Genomic DNA, 22,299 nt, shown 5'->3' with positions numbered 1-22,299 from the left:
CCTTGAACCACTGCTGGAGACTCTGGATGGAGCTGGCTCTCAGTCCCTCATATGCTGTTGTCTTCGCAACCACCTGCCATCCATCTCTCCCTCTCTCTTTGCATCAAATAACAGCGACCACCTCTTGTTTGAGAAACAAAGACTCGGGATAAATGTGTCTGCAGTTTTGCTTCCCCCAGCTCTTTGTTTAATGCCGGTTCCAAATACAATTATTTGCAGAATGGTCTTCCAGAGCAAGCTGAAGCTGCTATATCACCTATCTTCTTGTCATCTGGTCAACTGTTAGCTTCTGATAAAAATTCCTGGCTGTCAGTTTTATATCATTTCCCTTGAAGGCCAAACGCTTCGTTAGAAGCCATCTGCATGTGGGAAGAGTATGATAAAAGAAAAATGACAAGACAGTTAGAGTTATGGGATTGTAAAAAAAAAAAAACCAAACAGGTTGCACTCATATCCAATGTTATTGTCTAGAATGGCTGCTGTGCCTACGTGATAATCACATTCTGTCCAGCACAGCTTGAATCCCAGAGGAGGCTTTTTCCCCTCTCTGGTCCATCACATTACCACTCATGCCTGTTAGAGAATGATGTTTTCTACAAAATTTATTTGAAATTATGATGGAAATAAGCTCTAAAAACTTCAAACCTGACCATCCTCATCCAGTGTCTAAACCCTCCAGTGGGTGTTGGTGCACGACAGATCAAGTTCAAGTTTCTTAGCTTTGCCTACAATTCCCTGTGTGAACTGGCCCCAGACAACATTTCCAAACACTCATCTCAAAATGTGGGGAATCGGGCTCTCTTTCCCAATAGAATAAATTGGCACAACCTCTACTGCGGGCAGCATGACAGTATCTGTCAAAATGTGCGCCCCTCTCCCCAGCTACTAGTAAGGGGCTGATTCCTAACTAGGAAGCTAGGGCCACAGGGGGTGCGAGGCCCTCACTTCATCTGTTGACAAGCATTGTGCCCGGCAGCACGGGCCCAGCGCCCACCCACACCACGGCCTCCGCCTGTCTCAGAGCTCGCCTGCATCTTCTCAGGCCTCATCCTGCACAGCGACAAGGTGACAGTCATGGAGGATGAGATCAGCACCCTCATTAAAGGGTATAAATGTTGAATCTTGCCGGCCAGGCCTGCTGCGAAGGCTGGGCCAGTGTCGACATGGTAGCCTCGTCGGCAGTGTAGGCTTCCCTGCTGCTGCCCCAGCTGGGGAGGAGAAAGTGAAAGCCAAGGAAGAAGAGTCTAAGGAGTCTGGTGATGACACAGGTTTGAGTCTTTTGGACTAACCCTCTTTTTTTGAACACGTTCCATAAAAGCTGAATTCTGAGAAAAAAAATTCTAAGCACAAGCTCTGTAATTAGCAATTCCACTTCTAGGAATTTCACCTACAGGTAAATTCATACGTATGTGAAAGGTCACATGTATGAGGTTATTTATTGCAGAATTTTGTGGGAAGGAAAAATTGGGAACAACCTGCATGTCCAGTGACAGGAAATTGGTTAACGAACTGTGGTACGTCCTACATTCCCAATACAAAATGAGCGAATTCTCTGTATACAAATTTGGAAGGATCTCTAAGATTTTTGCTCATATTACAAGCAAAGTATGAGACATTATTAGTGATGTAATGGCTTTTACATGAAAACACACATGGAGACTTATTTGTATGTGTATATCTTGTAACAGATATACAGACACTGGCAACAGTGAGTGCCTGGGTGTGGGGATGAGGTCAGTGGGAGACAGAGAAGGGAATAAACTTTTGTTTTATTGGCCGCGTTTCTAAAGCCTTTCTATTTTGTGCCATGTGCGTGAATGTATAACCTGTTCAAAAATTATAAATTATTTTTTTAAAGTATCGTGGGCCTATCATCCCCTTCCCCTGTCAAGCTCAAAGTCACTGCTCTTCCTAACTCTCTTAACGAATTGCTGCTGACCTTTCCTTACTCGTCTCTGTGCTCCTGTGTTGTCCCCTGTGCCAGGGGCCACTTTCTCCCTAGTCCTTCCCTGACCACCCTCAAGATTCAGCTCAAATCTCACTTCTCTTGTGAGCTTTGTAGAACTTGCCTCGTATAATATGCTTATCCCCTCTGAATTTTGTTTTTATTTTTTAATAAGAGCTTTACTAAGATATAATTCACATGCCATACAGTTCACCCATTTAAAGTACACAAATCAATGCCTTTTAGTATACTCATGAGGTTGTATAACCATCACGATGATCAATTTTAGAGGATTTTCATCACACCAAAAGAAAATTCATTAGCATTCACATAACAGCGGGAAATTGTAACCCACCCCATCATTCTTTTGACATTGTTTCTGTAAATGCTGACTCTAATATGTAGCTTGTAGATAAACAGCATAACTGTATAAGAATCCTAGGAACTAACTTCAAAAGATACAGATTTCGACCTTCAGGCACCCCAGCTTTGGAAAATTTGCTGACCTCCAACCACAGAGCCCGGATGGTGCACCCACCAGACCATCACCGGACAGTCAGAATGGGCTGTGCTCCTCTGCATGTCGAGAACTTTTCAAGCCCCTCCCTTGATCTCTTTGTTCTGCTTCCCCACTCCCTCCTTATAAAAACCTCTGCCTGCACTGCGATGTGAAGATGGGCTTTGAGACATGAGTCCCATCTTCCAGGGGGCCAGCACCTGAAAATAAACCACTTTCCCTTACATCAGCACCTGTCTCTCGAGTTCAGTGTTTGTAGCAGCCGGCAGCCAGATCTGTGTACAATTACACTCACACCCAATTTCCTCCTCCCCCAGCACCTGACAGCCACTGACCTACCTTCTGTCTCTATGGGTTTGCCTGTTCCAGACACCTCATGTAAACGGAATCATACAATATGATGATGACTTTTTTGTGACACTCCCCTTTCACTTTAGCACAGTGTCTTTATTTTTTTTTACAGTTTTTAAAAAATTTATTTGCCAGCTGGCCCTCAATCCACTGAGCCATACTAGCCAGGGCACTTTAGCATAGTGTCTTTAAAGTTCATCCGTCTTATAGCACATATCAGGGAGTGAGTCATTCCTTTTCCTTTTTCTTTTTTGGCACTCAATAAATGTTTATACGGTAATAATTAAATGCAGACATTTCCAGAATTAATAATTCTCCATCTTTGTTTGCCTTCCTGAATAATGTTCATTGTTCATGGTGACTTTCAAAATTAATTAAAGTTGCCAAAATTACCATGTTACTTTAGTGGTGGGAACATTGCTTTAACTACTAGTACCATTGTTCTTCTGGATGCCTTCTCCTTAGGAAACACCCACACAGGCCGCTGGAGTCGGGACAGGGGAGACACCAGGGTCATAGTTTATACTATAAAAACAAAAACAACACTTGATGAAAAATCTAAGTGTTTTATGTTTAAAGTATTTCTTATGTTTCTTACATAAGAAATTAATAATTTGAGGTTGGAGACGGGAGCTTTACAATGTGGTGGAACCCTGGAACCTTCAAAAAAAGGTGTCAGGTAAGCAGTTTCTTATGGCAGGGTGACCACAGGGTTTAGAGAACACTGTTGTCTAATATTTGATTTTAAGTTGTTACTTAGGTCTAAGATAAATCTTTTTTTTTTTTTTTTGCTTCCACCCTTATCTCCCCGCAGTCCCTGCAATCACTCCTCTCTGTCTTAGTGGTTTTACCTGTTTTATACATTATCTCACACAAATGGAATCAGACAATTATGTGATTTTGTTTCTAGTTTCTCTCACTCAGTGTAATATTTTCAAGGTTCACATGTGTTGGAACACATATCAGCACTTCATTCCTTTTTATGGCTGGATGATACCCCATTGTAAGCTATGGATAAACTACATTTCATTCCTCCATTCACCCATCGATGGGCATTTGGGTTATATTGTTCTGAGTTTCCTAAGGGGAAGAAATAATGTCTCAAAATCTCTATCCCGTGGCTGGCACATAGTAGGACTCAATGAACATTTGCCAGCATGGCCCCATTGCCCAGGTCCCTGGGGCTGACTCTTGCCCCTTTTTTCTTTCCCAGAAGCCCTCCCAAGCCCTCTGGCACAGTCCCGCCAGAGAGAGCCCGGGGCAGGCTTCGATGTCCTTGCTGACTCATAGATGGGGCAGAACTGGTCTCTTATCTGTGGGACCCAAGCTTCTAATGACTTCCATCAGAAAACAATGTGGAAGGCCCTACACAGAGATAGCGTATCTTGTGGATAAAGGCTTAATTTATGTCACTCACGGAACATGCTTGGAGGCATTTGATAAGGAACTCAAATCTGCAGGCTAAATTCCATTTTCACATCCTTTACATTTTGATAAATTGCAGACTCTGGGCACTGAATCTGCCTTGATGATGTCAACTCCCAAAGTGCCCTAACCTCTGTGTACACAAAGGAAGGAAGCGGGGATGGCTGGACACATGCGAATGTGTTTCCAATGATCCAGTGCAGCTGTCTGAGCCGCCAAATCCCAGTTTTCAGGATCAGCAAATGAAAACAGAAAGAGAGGAGTTTGGCTGAAATAGAACCATGAAAAGAACCGTAAAGATGGACACGCCCTGTGGCCCAGACATCCCAGTCCTGAGAGTAGACCATTTTAGCCTGTTTCTCTCCCAAAGCTAACTGAGACGTGACTCCCGAGCCAACATTTTATTTGGGAAGGGATGCAGGAAACAGTGGTGGGGGCAGGGGGAGTCCATCGCTTCATATGAACTAATGTTTTTAATAGGTCATAGTAAATCTTTGCCCCCCATTTGATTGAAAAGACAACATAGCAAAAGAATTCTCATGGTCCTATCACCCTAATATATTTCCATTTCTTTGTGATTCCTTCGAATGCTTCTTGCCTTGAAGAGAGATGTTCACCCAGGCACAACCAGAGTATATGTATAATCAACTATTGCATCCTTCCTTTTGCCACTTAACATTCAATGGTAAACCTTTTCTGTGTTGCTCAAGGGCTTTGAAATTGGCATGGTGGTAGCTGTGCCTCCTCTCTATAAATGGACATTACTAAACCACCCCCCTTCGCCAGATGTTTTGTGTGGTTTTCATCAATTGTTTGTCATGTGTTCAGTTTTGCTATTCTAGTCGACACTGAATATCTCCTTGCACTTACCCTTCAGACTGGGCTGAGTCATCTCCCGAGGGTTGTCATAGACTCTATCGAGGTCCCACCTTAACCTGTCACGCTTGCCAGGTAAGGCTTCTAAATGCGAGCGCCTGTGGCTCTTTGCCTCCCTCTGCATGCAAGGGACAGGCTGGGACTGCCTGGGAGTTAACGCCCCTCTCAGGAGAAACTCTCACCCTTGACCGACCAGACCAGCGTTGCTGGGCTGGTCCCCCAGCTCCCTCAAAATAACCCCACTGCACGTCCACATCGTCTCCGGAGTCCCCCAGCCGGCTGGCCTCAGCTGCCTGTGATGACGATGATGCCTGATGTCTTCCCTCCCTGTTTTACTTCCCCACTGTGCTGCTGGCCTTTCCTGGGTTCATTTCCCAAACAAACCACTTGCATTTGAATCCTTGTCTTGGGGTCTGCTTCTGGGGAGAGCCCAAGCTTAGACAGTTCTGCTCCCACTGAGTTTGGGGTTCTTTGTCATGGCAGGAAACTCACAGGATGATGTAGCACAATGAGGCCATGTGCCAGGCACTGTGCTCAACTGTGTTTTAAACAGGAGAGTGACAGGATCAAGTTTGAATTTCAGCCGGGTCACCTGGTCGCAGCAGGGAGGTAGATTGGAGGGATTGGGGCCCATGAGCCTGCTCCCAAGAGGTACTCAGTAGTGGGGACAGTGGCTGGGGGCTGGAGGAGAGAGGAAGAGTCTGACAGATTATTTAGGAAGTAGAAATGTGAGGACTACCGTCCAGGCTATAACCTAGTATAGTTATTATTTAAATTGAAGGTTTTGTCCAGCCTCACCAATGGGGCCCTGAGTACATGGTGGAAGGTTGAGGTCTTCCAGCTCATTCACCACAAAGGCACTTCCTTTTCTAACAGTAGTGCCCATAGTATTTCAATCTCACCCATTCTGCCTCCCAAGTGTGGCTTATTATTAATCATTATTACTACTACTGCCACTATTACTATTACTACCGCAACTACTACTGTTATTATTTGCATTCCTTTCTCCGTTGTTAGTCTCTGAGCTCATTGAGGTCAGGGGCTATGATTTTCCATGTTTTTTGTCTCCAGTTCCCAGCATGACACTAGCCTCTGCTGTCCAGTAGCACTTTGCAGAATTAATGAATGTTCTTAAGTGTGAATTGCCTAATGTATGATCTTTCGTTTAGTGGTGGAGCTCTCACTCCAGGAGGCCTCGGGTGGCTCTCCCACCCCTGCCCACATCCTGCTTCCAGAACAGGCCTGTGGAGAGCACAGGTTTTCTGGAGCTCGCTAGCCAAGGTTTCCCTGTCAGGGAGGTAGCTGCCACCTTTGCTGGGACTTTACCTGTCACCTTGGACCTTGCTATACAAGATTTCCACATTATCTGCTCAGCTTATCTCCCTGGCTAATTAAAGGTATCATTTAGAAGCTAACTTAATTGGAAAATTCCACAATAATTTAGATATGATAACAATATCTCTGAAAGGGAAATATTAACTTACTTTACTCAATACCTTTGTAATAGAAGATACAGAGTTGCAAAATAAGGCTGTTTTTCTTACAGCACAGAATGTTTCTTTTTGAATTCCTCTTTTATAATACTTCTTCACTTCCTGACTATTTTAAGGATGCAACACATTTCAAGGAATAAGCGGCCCCAGGGGAGGGTAGCCTCCTCTTCCTGAATCCTCCCCCGAAATTATGAAGAGGACCCCGCAGATCAAATCTTCCACCCCTGCCACTCGTTATAGGACCTCTGGCCCAGGGGCACGACCTCACCAAAACTCCAGTTGCTCCCTCAATAAAAGGGGGCAAATTCAGTGCCTATCAGATCTGTGCCAGGATCAGGAGATGTGGTGTGTGCCAGTCCAGAGCAGGAGCCACCCATCCGTGAACGCCCTTCCTCCTCCCTCCTGAAGGGAGGAGACGCAGCCTTCCTGCTCACCCTGCGAGCACCTCAGACCCTCCGGAGGCAGACTGAGACTCTGTATAAGACGCCTTCCCTTCACGTTCCCATTGCCTGCTTCTCTCATGCACTGGATGGTTTTTGTCCATTTTAAGGCAGCACATGCATTATAGAAATTATCTGCGGAACGCCCACTTTTGCTCTCATGTCTGTTTAACCAGAAACTTCAAAAGGTGGGAGGCATTACTGCGTAGTGAGGTAGAGTACGCACTGAATAGCTGTTGACCTTGGTCAAGTCCTTGTACGTCTCTGAGTCTATAAAAAGAAGATTGCTAATGGTTCCCTTGGAGGGATGTATAGGGATTAAATGAGAGATTGCTCATGAGACCCTTAGCAGGTACTTGGCACAGGTCAAGTGCCCAGCGAATGGTATTTATCAGAAGCTAGAGGATGGGTCAGGAGATAGCTCCTATTGGTGACAAGTCCTTTGTCTCACTCTTCCTGTGTTAGTGAAGACCTAGAAAGCAGCGGTCAGGCTTCTGTGGGTTCAGAGCAATGCCAGAGCTTCTTGGGGAAGAGCAGCTGCTGCTTGTTATCTCTGTTTACAAAAGGGGGGGGTGGAGGTCCCATGAACCACTGCAGGGCCCCCGACACCTTTGGGAAATTCATGTCCTTTGGGATATGCAGACTTGGCTCCCAAACAAAAAGAACATAGGAGGCCCAAGGAGGCAGAGACTGAGTCTTATTAATCACCTCTATATCCTCAGAACTTGGCATGTCATCGGTACGAATTCTAAGAAGTCACAGAATTATTTTCTTGTATTGTTCACGGCTATATTTCCAGCATGCAACAGATACTCAGTAAATGTATGTTGATGAGTGAACCATTGTGAGAATGCATGAGTGCTGTGCTGCCTCTACGTTGCCTACCCCAAACCATCCTCTCCTTTTTTCTTGATAATGGAATCCTGATATGATTCAAGGGACAACACGCTGCCCCCGGAAGAGTCTCGTGATTTAAGAATCAGGGTTCTCTTGTTCCTACTTTCCAGGAATTGGTCTGGGATGTGCCTGTGACACAGTTCAGCCAAGAAAACTAAGAAAAAATTGGATTCCGGGGAAGATTTTCCTCCAGCTTAAAAGGAGAGAGACGTGAAAAGAAAACACCTCCTTTGTCCCCATCATATGTCCCTACTTTTACCGGGACGATTCCTGGAATGAAGGGAGCCATTCATAAACAGAACTGAACAAGCCCAAGGATGAAAGCCAGCCCTCCGAAGATGGCGATGCAGTAGATGGTGAGCCTGGTGAGCCTGGTGAGATGACTCAGATGAGCTTCTGAGCTACCCAGGACCCCCAGATGACTCAATGTCCAAGGTAAATGCATCTCTTGAGGGTTTCAGCAGATACTCGGTTACTTCCAGCCAAAGCGTCTTCTGTTATCTTGTTGAGCCTTCATGATATTGTTATGGGCTGAATTGTGTCCCCTCAAAATTCATATGTTGAATCCCTACCCCTAGACCCTCAGAATGTGATGGATAGCACTCTTAAGGATGTGACTGAGTCAAACTTGAGTCCATTAGGGTGGGCCCTAATCCAATCTGACTGGTGTCCCGAATAAGAAGAGGAAATCTGGACACACACGCAGTTACACCAGGGATGCGTGCCCCCAGAGGGAAGACCGTGTACAGTGAAGAGACAGCCATCTGCCCATCAAGGAGAAAGACCTCAGAAGAAACCAGCCCTGCCAATACCTTGAACTTGGACTTCCAGCCTCTAGAAAGGTAAGTAAATAAATTTCTGTTGTTTAAGCCACCCAGCCTGTATTATTGTACTTTGCTATGGAAGCCTTACAAAACTGAGACAGATATCTATCGTTGTGATTAATATTTTATCACCATTATCAAAACATCCTTATCTCACCATATAATTGTCCCCAGGGTGCATGTGGGACCTAAATGAAGCAAGCTTGCTTGGTTCCTCAGTATTATATAACGAGGCAACGCCAACCCCAGACTGGCTCTGAGGGCCCTCCACCCATCAGTACAACCACCTGATTCTTCATTCAGTAAAAATCTAGCCAAGATCCATGCTGCATTGAAACTGTCACAGAGTGTACACTTTGAAATCGGGCTGCCTGGCTCAGCTCCCTAATTCGACCTCTTAGTTGTGTATCCTAAGGCAAGTAGGTTACCTTCCCCAAGTTTTCTCACCTCTAGAATAATCCTAAGGATACCCATATCATAGGATTACATAAGGCCAGAGCAAGCTGGTACATGCAGAGCGCTTTGCAAAGCACTTGACTCAGAGAGTGAGCTCAAAAGTTGGGGGCTGTTGCTTTTCTGAATACTACCCAAAATGGACCAGAAGGGAGAACATGGTCATGGTTTCACTTATAATTCCAATATAATCCTCCCAACAAACCCTGTGACATAGTCCTTGCCATCCTGTTTTGCAGATTAAGGTGACTATCAGAGGAATCATGTGACATGTGACAATGGTCGCAGAGTTTTTAAATCGAAGGGCTGAGATCCCAGCCCAGGTTTTCTGATCTCTAAGCCCTGAGCTTGGTTTTCTGCATCAGAGCTGCTGCCCCTGGTGGTGCGATATTTTCCTGAGCCTTCAGCGTATGCCAGGCATTCTCACTTAATCCTCACAAGGACACAGCTTTCACAACCTAGGAGTAAGTCATAACCCTGACATGGATACACATGTTTAGACCAGATAGCTGAATAAACTGGCAAGTTATTATGGGACTTAGTGGGAAGTGGAGTTCAGAGAGAAGTGCCTTCTGAGAGAATGGGGAAGAATAGGGCAATAACATTGGTTGATAACTGTTCGGGGCCAGGTGCTTTTGCTAGACCCTTGATCTATAATAATGTTGAAGTTTTGCCCCATTTTACAAGGAAATAGAGGCTCAAAGAGGATAAGACACACAGAAAGGGGAGGGATGTGATTCTGGTATCAACCCAAATGTGTGACATCTTCCGCTGGGCCTGCGCTTCTCTGTCAGTGTCTGCTGCACACAGAGAATGATCTAGAGACACTTTAAGGACGGTACATGGCTGGGCTCCACCTTCAGGGATTCTGAATCAGTGAGTCTGGAGTGTGGCCCAACCAGGTGAAGGAATGTGCAGCCAGGATGCAAGCCAGCTGCTGTTGGGACCGAGCCCTGAGCTACGGGAACACAGTCTCGGCCCAGGCCTGACAATAACTGCACCCAGCGGCAGCACCACCCACTTTCCTTGCTCTACCCAGAGGGAATAACTGGTTCTTTCTTTGAGCAGCATGAGTTAAGATGAGTTCATGAATGCGTCACTCAACATTCATAGCAACTGAATATGGATTTCAGGCAATGGCATCGCATCAAGATGCACAAATACAGGGAGATCCTAAAAGCAAATTCAGGCATTGTTTCTCCCTCTTGATGGGCCAGGACGTTGAGCCCACATTCATTGTTTAAATGGGTACATGAAATATTTTGTTTACTTCTTCAAAAGAGAACTAAGAATTAAGTTGCTTTGTATGTATGATTTGGGGGGTGGGGGTGGTAGGAGGCTCAGGGAACTTTATTTAAAACAAAGCAAAACAAAACAAAACTTTCCCGTCTCTGCAGAAGAACTCCCCGTGATGTGCAGCAGGAATTCACACCATCAACGTGCTCTTGGCAGCCCTAATTCCAGTGTCTTTTTTTTTTTTTCCTTCAAGGCAATATGAGCACTCCTCATTGACTTCAGGTGTCTTTGATGGCCCTGACAGTCTGTCTTCTGATTACAAACCACTTCCACCTCCTGGTTGGATTTTTCCTGACAGCCCGCCAAAGCAGAATGCACCGCTAAATCTCTCCCCAACCTCAGCCCAGCAGGAGACTACGAAGCTTTTCTTGGTTAAACCAAAAGTGACATTGGAAAGGGAGAGACAATAAGAGGATTAAAGTTTAACAAGAACACGCGGCTGGGAAATTGACCTTTGACCAAACATAATTAATCCCGGTGCAGCTTCCCCTTGGAACGTGAAGAAATACCAGGCCCTCAGATGGGGGAAAGCAGAGTGGCACCAGGAGGGAGCGGGAGAGCATGAAGGAGAGGAAAGGAGGAGCTGAGGAGCAGTTGCCTTGAAGACTTGAAGACAGAAGCCGGTCTGTTCACTGTCACAGCACTCCCTCGCAGCGCCCGTGTGATGGACGTAATATTTGGCAGAAATAAGAAAGAACAACTGGAGCCTGTGAGGGCCAAAGTGAGAGGTGAGCGTTTTGCATAAACAATTGGCTTTTCTTTCATGTCTAGATGTATGCCCTTTTTTTCTGCTTGTTATAAATCGTTTTTGGAAAATCTGGAAAACATTATCTGGGAGAAAATGATTCATAATCCAGACACATTCTCTGTGAAAATCTAGGTGTGCTTTCATATATTATAAGTCAGTTTCCAAGGAGGGAGAGTCATTCTCACTATTTCCAGGAGAAAAGTCCTGGGAATTCTGCGTTTGGCATATATACAATGGGGTTATTCTGCAAAATGTGGCCCCTTCCCGCTGTGTTTATGCAAATATGTGCATACTGAATTAATTTCAAAATGGCACGAGAAGTGGGGGTGAGTTCACACTCCTGCAAGTGCTCACTGGAGGGTAGGAAGAACCAGCTGTGATTTCCTTGCAGGTACCACGGGGGTCACGTGGGCATGTGAGTATCTGCAGAGCCAGTGAAAGAGCCCCACAGCAGGAGCCTCAGCAGGAACATTCCTCCAGCGGGCTTTGTGTCTCATTTCTTTGTCTGGCTTTCTCCTCTTCTGAGTTGCAACTTGACTTTCTGGCACCATCTTGTTTAGAGTCTACAGGGCAATGACTGGGTCTGAACTCTCGGGTCCTCGGCTTGGCACTTGCTCAGTGTTCTGAGAACAGCAAGTGGGTCAGCTCAGATTCACAGGCAAGTTCAGCTTTGGAGAGACAGACTGGATGTTTTCAAAAGGAGAGGACAACGGTGAGCGTTCTTTGTGAGGAAAGTCAGATTGGAGCTTTTTCAGATTCGAAATTGCCTTGGAAGTTGCATAGTGCTCAATAAATGTTCTTAGTGTGTATCTATGGCATCAACTCTACGCTCTTGTTCACCTCTCCCTGCCCTGCCTCGCCTGCTCCTTCTCCTGTGTTTTGGGTGTCTATGAATAATCCTCCCGTTCACTTACTTGCCCAAGGCAAGAGACTTGGATGGAATTTACTGTTTTGAATACTCCCCTCCTCTTCCCCCCATATGTAGTCCAACTCTGAGTCTTAGCAGTTCTATGTCCTCCAAGTTTCTTACCGTCCTGGCTCTTCTTCCTGTCCACACATGTAATCAATATTTTTAAATTGCTAATGAAATACTTTACACTTTTTTCATAGTCTTTGAAATCTGGTGTGTATTTTATATTTATAACACAACTCACTTTGGACTAGCCACGTTTAATTGTTATATGGGGCTGGTGGCTACCATATTGGACAGCACAGCTCTAGAATGTTCTTTCCTTATTCCTTTGTGAGGCGAGTGCCTACTCTCCCTCAAGACTCATCCAAGTCACTTCCTCCAGGAAGCAGTCTTTACCCTCCTGTAGTCCCCTCACCTCAGGATGAGGTTGTTGCACACAGTCCCTTTGGCTGAGTCTACTGCACTGCCTTTACCACAGATTATTCTGAGTGTCTGTTGATTCTTCTGTCTCTGTCTCTCCATGGATGGTAAGCAACGGAAAGACACAGACGATGCCTACTTATCTTGGTATCCTCAGTGCCAGCCCAATACCAGGTATACGGTACGCTTTCTGGAAATGACTGCCAGGTAAATGGATGACTGTAGCGAGTGGTGTTGGGGCTATGGCCTCAGTTCCTTTCCATGGCCATTTCTTGTAGCTTTTTGTTTAGACACGGAAACTGGAAACTGAACATTCTTTCTCTTAACAGGCAAGATTCCAACATGGCTTCAGGGAATCCTGCTGCGCAACGGGCCTGGGATGCACACAGTGGGGGAGACCAGCTACAACCATTGGTTTGACGGCCTGGCTTTGCTCCACAGCTTCACCATCAGAGATGGTAAAAGCACTCTATTAGTTTGCTATTGCTGTTCTGTCCAAGGGCCAATAGAAATCTAACGTGTGCCACATGTGCAATTTTAAATTTACTCAGCCACATTCATAAAAATAAAAAGATACACGTGAAATTAAAACAGTAGAAATTAATTTTTTTTACAGTTCTGGAAATCAGGAGTCTAAAATGCGTTTCACTGAACTGAAGTCGAGGTGTTGGCAGGGCTGCTCTTCCTCTGAGGGCTCTGGGAGATCATCCACGTTCTTGCCTTAGCTGGCTTCTAGAAGCTGCTTGCATTCCTTGGGTTGTGTCCCCATCTCCATCTTCAAAGCCAGCTCTCGCACTCGCGCTCGCTCTCTCTCTCTCTCTCTCTCTCTCTCCCCCTCCTTCTGCTTCTATAATCACAACATCTTTTTCTGTGATTCTAACCTTCCTATCTTCCTTTTATAAGGACCTTTGTGATTACATTGGGCCCACCCAGATAATCCAGAATAATCTTCCTTCTCAAGATTCATTATCTTAATCATACCCATAAAGTCTCTTTTGCCCTGTCAGGTAATATTCACAGGTCCCAGGGATTAGGACAGGGACACCTTGGGGAGTTGGTCATTCAGCCCACTATAAGCACAAACCTCCCTGGAAAGGTGGCCAAGGTGACTCTTTTTCAAAGAGTCCAACTTACAAAATATTATATATTTTCAATAAGGTGGGCAACAGCAGGCAGAAGGTTACAGGCTTTGGAATCAAACACACACCACATCAAAACAGTGAATACAAAACTGAAAAGAACAAAGCTGAATGTATTACTCACCAGGCAGAGGAGAACCATGTCACGCATGCAATATGTTCAGTAGCTCTCCCTGAGTGGACACTGAATATAGAGCAGAAAGTAAGAAGTGCCACAAATAAAGCAAAATTCTGAGTGCATGGTAGTGGCTCAATAAGTGGATTGTAAACTCTTTGCTGTTGCCCATTGGGCTGGGTAATGTCACACAGCATGAGCTGAATTCTCAAAGAGGTCCAGGGTGGGTTGCATGAGGCTTGAGCGGGCTCAGGGGCACAAAGCAGGCAAATTCATAACCAAGAACTTGAGCTTGGTGAAATTTTTCTTTAATTCCCGTATTCTAGCATGGGAAATCTGTGGTCACTTCACTTCCCTTGGCCTCATCAGTAAAAAGAGCTTAATCATCCTCCCTGGAGAACTGTTGTGATGACTAGAAGAATGGATATCTAGCCAGGGCTTGACCCCTGGGAGATGCTAGTGGATTAAAAAACACCATGGTTGTTGCTAGGTTTGAATACCAGCTAATCTAAGCTATGTGACCTTGGCCAAGTTACTGACCCTCTCCATGTCTCAGTCTCCCATCCTCAAATTGGAGATATATTAGTAGCACATCTCATAGAGTTGCTGTGGAAATTAAGGGAATTAGTATGTGTAAGTAGCCTTGTATAATGTCTGGCATTAACTATTATGTGCTCAGTAAGCATTAACTGTTTTTTTTTTTTGCATAACTATTATTTCTTTCAAGCCAGTCAGCAATTATTTTTTGAGTGCAGACTCTATGCTAGCAACTTGCTCAAACATTTCAGGAATGGAGATACCATGATTTTAAAAACTTACAGATTTTCCTGAGACTCACCTACTAAGTTGGTGGTTCCATAATTCCCTGACAGCTCTAAGTCTCAATCATCTCCTTTTCTAGGCAGATGTTACCCACGATTCTGGGGAAAACAAATGTTGTTCTGGATGAAGTGCATGAGAGGCAGCTTCCTTTCTGTGAGGCCCTGCTTCACCAGGCTGCCGGGTTCTTTGCGGCCATTTCTGGTGCTCGTGCGAATGCTGTGGGAGAGGTGTTCCAGTCCCCTCTTTGCAGAGGCAGGAATGGAAACATTAGAGAGGTTGAGTGGCTTATCCAAGATCATCAAGGTAGGGCTAAGATCTCAATCTGTGGTCTGGAGTGTAAGTTTGCAGCTGTCGCCCCCATCCTCACTGTAGCACACACATACACACATACATACATACATACATACATACACACATACACACACACCACTGCCTGAGAAATACTATGTTGCTGAAGTGACCCCCCTGTCACCACAGCTTACCAAGCAGTGGCTCTGGTGTCCTTCCATAGAGAACCTCAGGGACAAGGGAACCAGCAGAAAATGACTGAGCCATGGCTGTCTTATGGAAGCATGGGATAGATAGGCAAATGACCAAAGCTATCATGTGCTGTTCAGAATTTCCAAAAGCATCTCATAAGTTTTCAAACTAAAAATTCATTGTCAAAGATAAATAGCTATTGTGTATCCTTTTATGAGGTGGTCAGACAGGTGTGACCACAAGAGGAGGCACAGAGAGGCTCAGGAGAACAAAGGGTATTGTACTTAGAGGTTCCTAGGGATGGGAGGCTCAGCACGTCATGCAGGGCTGCATGGGAAAACACCAGGGCGGTCAGGAGGCAGAAGTCAGGATCAGGGGAAATGCTTAGGCCATGGCCTTTATTGAGGTTTCAAGGGAAAGCAAGACAGGGCAGGGTGAATTGCTTAGGAATGGCTTATGTGAATAATTTCAGTGGTCTTTGGGTGATAGTGGTGGTCTTTAGTTGCCTGGCACCTAGCCCTGGGATAGTTAAAGCAAAAGAATATTCCCTAAAACACAGAAAATTTATATATATAGTTCATATATATAAATATATATAATTATATAATATATATAATATACACACATACACATACATACAATGCAGTAAGTAGCATGAAAAACTCAGTTCTACTCATAATCTGGAACTGGCTGGAAAAGGGAAGATGTGGAGAGTACACCCAATTATCTCCCCTTCCCCTCTCCTACTCTTGACTTTGGTCATGTGTTGAGGGTGCAAGCCCTACCCTGCTTTGCAGTGATCAGTTTGCCATTCTGCAGCATGGGGTGGGAGGCCCCAGAGTTTAGAGCTCCTGTTCAAAGTGTTGTATCTTCATCAATCAGCATGGGGCCTGGCGCAGAGGGGCGCTCTGAAACTCTTTATGGACCTGAAATGACGCGGACAAAGTAAAGATTATTTTGGTAGCAGGAAGCAATACCCTCCCAGCCCATGTCTTCAATACTCACTACAGGAAATGTTTGCTGGCCATTGGCTCCGTGCCCATTCCCACCTCAGCCCTCACTATAGTTCCTGAAGTAGGTACCACTGTCACTATTTTGATTTTACAGATGAGAGTCTAAGGCCCAGAGAGGCCAAGGTATTTGTCCAAATGCCCACAGCTAAGAAGTGGTGGAGGTCGTGTATAAACCCAATACTCTCCAAATCCAGAATCCCAAGTCTTAGTCATTATGCACTTCTGCCCCCATTACCCCATCCTGCCAGCTACCATCTGCCCGCATCTCCCCAGCCCAGTCCTCTGGAGGCCGCCAGGTCATTGATGTTGGTGTGCACAGCCTGGCCCCATCTGTTCTCTAGAAGGCTCAGTGGCTTCCCATTGTCTAACAACAGAAACCAAACGTGTTAAGTGCGACTATATATGAACTAAGGGGGCATGCACAGGGCAAGCAGGGTTCTTGGATTTGCAGAGAACACAAAGTATTTCCCAAAAGGTGGTTTGTGAGCCTCCTGAACTGGAATCCCCTGAAATGCTAATTAAAGCTGCAAATCCATGCACACATGCACACACACACAGGGCTTGAATGAATCATAATCCTGAAAAATAAAGACAGAGCATCTAAGTTTCTAGCATGGTTCCAATCTGACCCTGAGCACACGAGGTCTGAAAAAACCCCCACGGAGGACCTCCAGCCTGGCTGCCCCGTCCCACCCGAGACCGAGCATATTAGGGCTGCGAGATGGGGCTCAAGCCTCTGTAATAAAAGCACCAGGCAGCTGGAGTATACGGGCAGCACAGGGAACCTAGGTAGTGCTGAACCGGTAAGACTTTGGAGCAAGAAAGCAAAAAGACAGAAAAAAGGCTGGTGGTCTTCAGCTGGGGCCAGAAAACTGATGCTTTAAAAAACTAACAAAGATTTGAATAAAAGAGGCAGAGTGTAGCCAGGGAAGCTGGGAGAAGGGTATACAGAAGAGCTCTTTTCTGTAAGTCAAACATGATTTCAAAATAAAACATTTTTTATAAAGTAGGCCTAGAAGTGCATGAACCTCAGAAATATATTCAATAATTTTCTAATAAAAGGACAAGTTGTTGTCCCATGAGGATTTGAACATGTAAATTCCAAGAACCAGAGTTGCCAAGATTTACAGAAAAAAAAGCTCCTGAGAATTTAGCCCTCCCAAAGCTTTTTCAATTGGTACAGCTCCAAAGTGACCTTTTGGAATGTTAGCTTTAAAAATGTGTGTAAGTGGCACATATACATATATATTTGTATATACATAAGTATATGTGTGTTTGTGTGTGTATATATACATATATTCTATATATGTGTATGTGTGTGTGTGTGTGTATATCCATCCCCATCCCCCCAAACCAGACCCAGTTCTGGAAGATTCCAGGCAGGAGTCTGTTTACTTGTGTTCCTTTATAAGGAATGTGGCTAATCGGACTCTCCCAGGAGCAGGGTGGCAGGGAATGCAGAGTGGCTCCTTCTTTAATCTTAGCTTCAGAGTGAAGTGTCAGCCTTGAGCAATTCCAGAGACACATTTTGCTGTGGGCCCAAGTGCTCCATGCTCTGGGGCGGGTTGTTTATAGGAAATGGGCCACCTGTCTACAACCAGCCTGGCTGGGGGTTTACATTTCAAGTGAACAAATTCAACATTTTAAGTAAACCATCACAGGGTCGAAAGCACCTTAGCCAGTGCCTGTGGGTGGTGACTCTCAGAGAGAGTGGCTGCAAAGGACGTGCCAGCTCACGGGGAGACCAGGGTTTTCCTAGAGCAGGTTCTGTGTGTGAAGGCCAGTGTGTTTAGCCCCGCCAATACCTGCATGATCCTTCCTGCCTCCAGGATTTTGTTGGACAATCCAGAATTGCAGCAGCCATCAGTTATCAATATGTGACAATGGCCCAAAGCCTTGCCCACTCTCTCCTGCATCTCAATAGCAGATGTAGTTTTTATTGAGCATCTACTATGCACAAAGTGTTTTGCAGGCCTTGAATGCCACAGCAACTCTGTAAGAAAGGTATCATGATCCTGACATCACAGTGGAGGGGACTGATCCTGCATGTGACACAAGGTCAAGTGCATGGCTGGTAGATGATGGAGCAAGGATTCATATCCACATGGAAACTTGAATCTCCTCACCAGGACAGCTCATGCCTGTCGTGCTCACCCTGATATCCCCTAGTACTAGCCCTGGAATGGCTGAAATCGACACTCAGGCCTGTAAAGGTGTCAGCCTGGGGTAACTCTGCTTCTTCTCTTTCAGGTGAAGTCTATTACAGGAGCAAATACCTGAGGAGTGACACCTACAACGCCAATATCGAGGCAAACAGGATTGTGGTGTCAGAGTTTGGAACAATGGCCTATCCAGACCCCTGCAAAAACATATTTTCCAAGTAATGATCTATTTTGAATCCAGTCATGCTTTTTGATATCCTCGATGGTCAGAACAACCAGTGTGTGCTTCTCTGACAGCCATCTTCAGGGTGGATGGAAAGTCTGTGTGACTGGCCTTTGCCTGTATACCCTATGCATATCTTGATCACCAGTAGCAGGAGAGACAAAGAACATCTGACAGATTGTTAGGTATTCTCCCACATGGCTGGTGGGAGCAATTTTGATGGATAATTTGGAATTATCTATCAAAATTACAAACGTTCATTCCCCTCAGCCTAGAGGTATACTTGTTTATGCTGAAATGACGAATGTACAAGGTTGTTTGTGGTGGCATGATTTCTTATCATGAGGAACTGGAAATAACCCGATGTTCATCCACAGAGGAGCAGTTAGATCAGTAACAGTGAAACTACATGGGAAAATACCTGGCAGAAGTAAAAAGGAAAGAGGATGTTTTCTATGTACCAAATGGAAGAATTTCCAAGATATATTAAGTTAAAAAAATCAAGGTATAAAAAGAGCAAATAATGTGCTATATTTGGTGTAAAAAGGCAGGAGGAAATCTGGATTTATTTTTGCATGTATGTTCATAAAAAACTCTGGAAGGGGTCCTAAAGGAGGTGGGAAACTGACAAATGGGAGAAAGGACCGGGGAAGATTTGTAGTTGTATTCATTTACAGTCGTCTGGGTTATGACGCGTGTGACTATTACATATCTGACAAATTAAATGGCTGGCCATGGAATCGGGCCTGCCTTCAGTATCTCCTTTCTGATTCTCTTTAGGTATAGAGGAGTTATGAAATGTGTTAGGGGCGGACGAGCCCAGAGAGGGAAGATTGCTTCTGCTTTTCCAGGAACTGCTCAGAACTCACATTTGCAGATTGAGGAAGAGCCAGGGAGGAAAAGGGAAGGGGAGGGAGTGAATTTAAAACCGTAACCTTTGAGGCATTGTTGCTGTTACATCACTTGCCAGTAAGGGGAACACCAACCAATACACAGATCCAGGATTTTTTCCCCCCTGATTTGAGTTTGCCTTCTCATCAAATTAGTTATAGGTTCTTAGCTCAAAATTAGTTTGCTTTTCTCTTTTAAAAAACTCATTTCCTGGACAAATTTGAGGTAACCAGTGTGGACTCACATTCCTGCCAAAAGCAAGGATTTGTTGTTTTGCTAGTTTTGGGGGGCCATAATGGATAGATGTGTGATTTCTGTAGAGCTTCTTAAAATTCTTCAGAACAATCCCCCAGCTCTTTCTGGCTTTGGTGCAGGAGACTTTGGATTTTTGAGAGGCCAGGAGAGACTTTGGTGGTCATGTTGTCCCAGCTGATTGTCACTCCTTAGTTGATTCAATATGGTGGCACCTTTGAACACTTGCTATCTGAGTCCTCAGGTAACCCATTGGGACCCAGTACTTTTTCTTCCTTAAGTTGAAGGAGAGCATCTTAAGTGGTAGGAAAATTAAAAGCACCTTAAACAGAATTTCCCAGTCGCGTAGACACAGCCATTGGTTTGCTTTCTTCCCCAGAGCTTTCTCCTACCTGTCCCACACCATCCCAGATTTCACAGACAACTGCCTGATTAACATCATAAAGTGTGGACGAGACTTCTATGCAACCACAGAGACCAATTACATCAGGAAAATTGACCCACAGACTCTGGAAACTCTGGAAAAGGTATCAGCAAATCTACACCTAGCGTCAGTTTTTGACTCAAGACAGGACCCCCCTGGGTGAGGCCATGAGGCCTGCAGGAGCCGCCCCCCCCCCCAGCGCCACTGACTCTGTGCTTCCCCAGCATAGCACTCACACTAGCGTCTCAGCTCCCTGAGGGCTGGGACTGTCTTTTCATCTTTGTGTCTATATTCACTCCTAGCTACCATAACAAGAACCATAAACTAGGTGGCTTAAAACAACAGAAGTTTATTCTCGCAGTTCTGGGGGCTGAAAGTCTCAAATCAAGGTGTCAGGAAGGCCGTGCTCTCTCTGAAGGAGGACAGTGATTTCTAGTGGAGGAACATTCCCTGCCTCTTCCACCTTCTGGTGGTTGCCAGCAATCCTTGGTGTTCTTTGGATACAACACTCTAGTCTCTTCTAAGGATGTAAATCATTGGATTAAGGCCCGCCCTAATCTAGCATGACTTTATTCTAATTTAATTACATCTACAAAGACCCTAAATCCACATACAGGTACCAGGAGTTAAGACTTCAACATATCTCTTTAGAAGACACACTATAATCCACAACAGTATCCTCAGTCCTCGGCTCTGAGTGGCAGCTCAGTGAGAGTCTGGATGGCTGTGCTGGACCGCCTAGGACTCCCAGTGGCCTTACCTTGTATTGACCTGAAGAGGGAGGCATGAGGCAGAGAGCAAGAGCACAGAAATAAACGCCCAAACACATACCTTTCCTGGGCAGAATTAAGTCAACATTTTTGTGAACATCAGTAGACCCACTTTCAGTTTTCTCCAGCTGGCTGTTCCAAGTCTCAGTGTCTTTGTAATACATTTTAACGATCTGCTAAAAGGAGTGCTTCTCTTAGCTGTGAAATTATGTACAGCTCCTTTTAAGCTAGGCAGCATAGGTCCAACTGATGTACGCATTCCACAGAGTTGCAGGGAGGAAACACTAGGAGGGAATGGAGTATCTGTCGACTTTTGGCTGGAGGTTGTGCTATTCTGGGGGAGGAAGGGCAGACAGCTGGTTCCCAAGCCACCCCATTATTCTCCAGTTGTGGCTTGTTCAGAGTGGGGTCATTATTGAGCTTGCTAGTTGAATTTTACTTTGACCAAATGTTTTTGTAACCTCTCCATTCCCAGAATAATCCTATGAGAGAGGCCTGGAGAATTCTGCCTATGTGGAATGCAAAAAGGGAAGATTTAAATGACTGAAGCAGAATGACACAGAGCAGTGGCCAAGATTAGCACTATGGCTGCCTCTTTGCACAGGCCACTGCTTAGAGCTCTCTGAGGGGAGGTGTCCTGTCTCCACTCTGAGGGCCCCCGGCAGCGCCAGGCTGCAGGCTCCAAAAACCTGCCACAGAAAACACACGCGGCTCACTAACCTCCCTGCCACCTATTTGCAGTAGGAGGTCCCCCGTGAGGTTAGACCAGGTCTCAAGAGTGAACATTCTCATTAAAGGTGAAGTCTGTCTCACTTTCAGATCAGAAAATGTGCAAAAATAGCCATCATTTCTCTAAACCTAGAATCAATCAGTTTTGAACAAGATTTCAACTTCAACTTCTCCCCTTTTTAAAACCAGGTGCCTGTTATATTTTGCAGATTGATTATCGAAAATATGTGGCTATAAATCTGGCAACAGCGCATCCTCATTACGATTCAGCTGGAAATGTTCTCAACATGGGCACCTCCATTGTGGACAAAGGGAAGACGAAATACGTGATCTTTAAGATCCCTGCCGCAGTACCGGGTAGGTCACTCTGCGGACGTAATGAGGCACAAACGCCAAGGGTGGCTCCCTCTGGAGAGTTCTGACTGTCCTTGATGCCACTGGCTCAATCTGATGCTTTCCCTCCCAGATGAATCAGGTGACCCTGAATCCATTTTTCTTCTTTACGAGAAAAGAGATGTTGCTGGGTTTCCTTTTGGAAGCAGCAAAGCCCTTTTTACTCTTCTAACCTCCTTTCCTGGACCTTACAGTTCATTAATTCATTAATTTATTCATTATTTATCCATTGTTCATCATCTATCCATCCATTCATTTATCATCCCCTTCCTTCCTTCCTGCCTTCCT

At 45.1% G+C, this 22,299-nt stretch overlaps 1 protein-coding gene across 3 annotated transcripts in view; it reads left to right on the top strand.

Moving 5' to 3' along the window:
* Positions 1–10,997: 10,997 nt before the first annotated feature.
* BCO1 (beta-carotene oxygenase 1) overlaps positions 10,998–22,299 on the top strand; it is a 30,639-nt gene continuing 19,337 nt past the window's right edge. For all 3 annotated transcript variants that reach the window (XM_045818809.1, XM_045818811.1, XM_045818810.1), the window contains exons 1-5: positions 10,998–11,245; positions 12,928–13,056; positions 18,418–18,547; positions 20,075–20,222; positions 21,828–21,975. In XM_045818809.1, coding sequence (XP_045674765.1) covers positions 11,182–11,245; positions 12,928–13,056; positions 18,418–18,547; positions 20,075–20,222; positions 21,828–21,975 — 619 coding nt within the window. In that variant the 5' untranslated portion in view covers positions 10,998–11,181. The remainder of the gene's footprint in view (positions 11,246–12,927; positions 13,057–18,417; positions 18,548–20,074; positions 20,223–21,827; positions 21,976–22,299) is intronic.

The sequence above is a fragment of the Phyllostomus hastatus genome, unplaced genomic scaffold (genome assembly GCF_019186645.2).
Source record: "Phyllostomus hastatus isolate PE091 unplaced genomic scaffold, TTU_PhHast_1.1 phas_scaffold_345, whole genome shotgun sequence".
Taxonomy (NCBI): Eukaryota; Metazoa; Chordata; class Mammalia; order Chiroptera; family Phyllostomidae; genus Phyllostomus; species Phyllostomus hastatus.
This window is presented reverse-complemented; position numbering and strand designations above follow the sequence as displayed.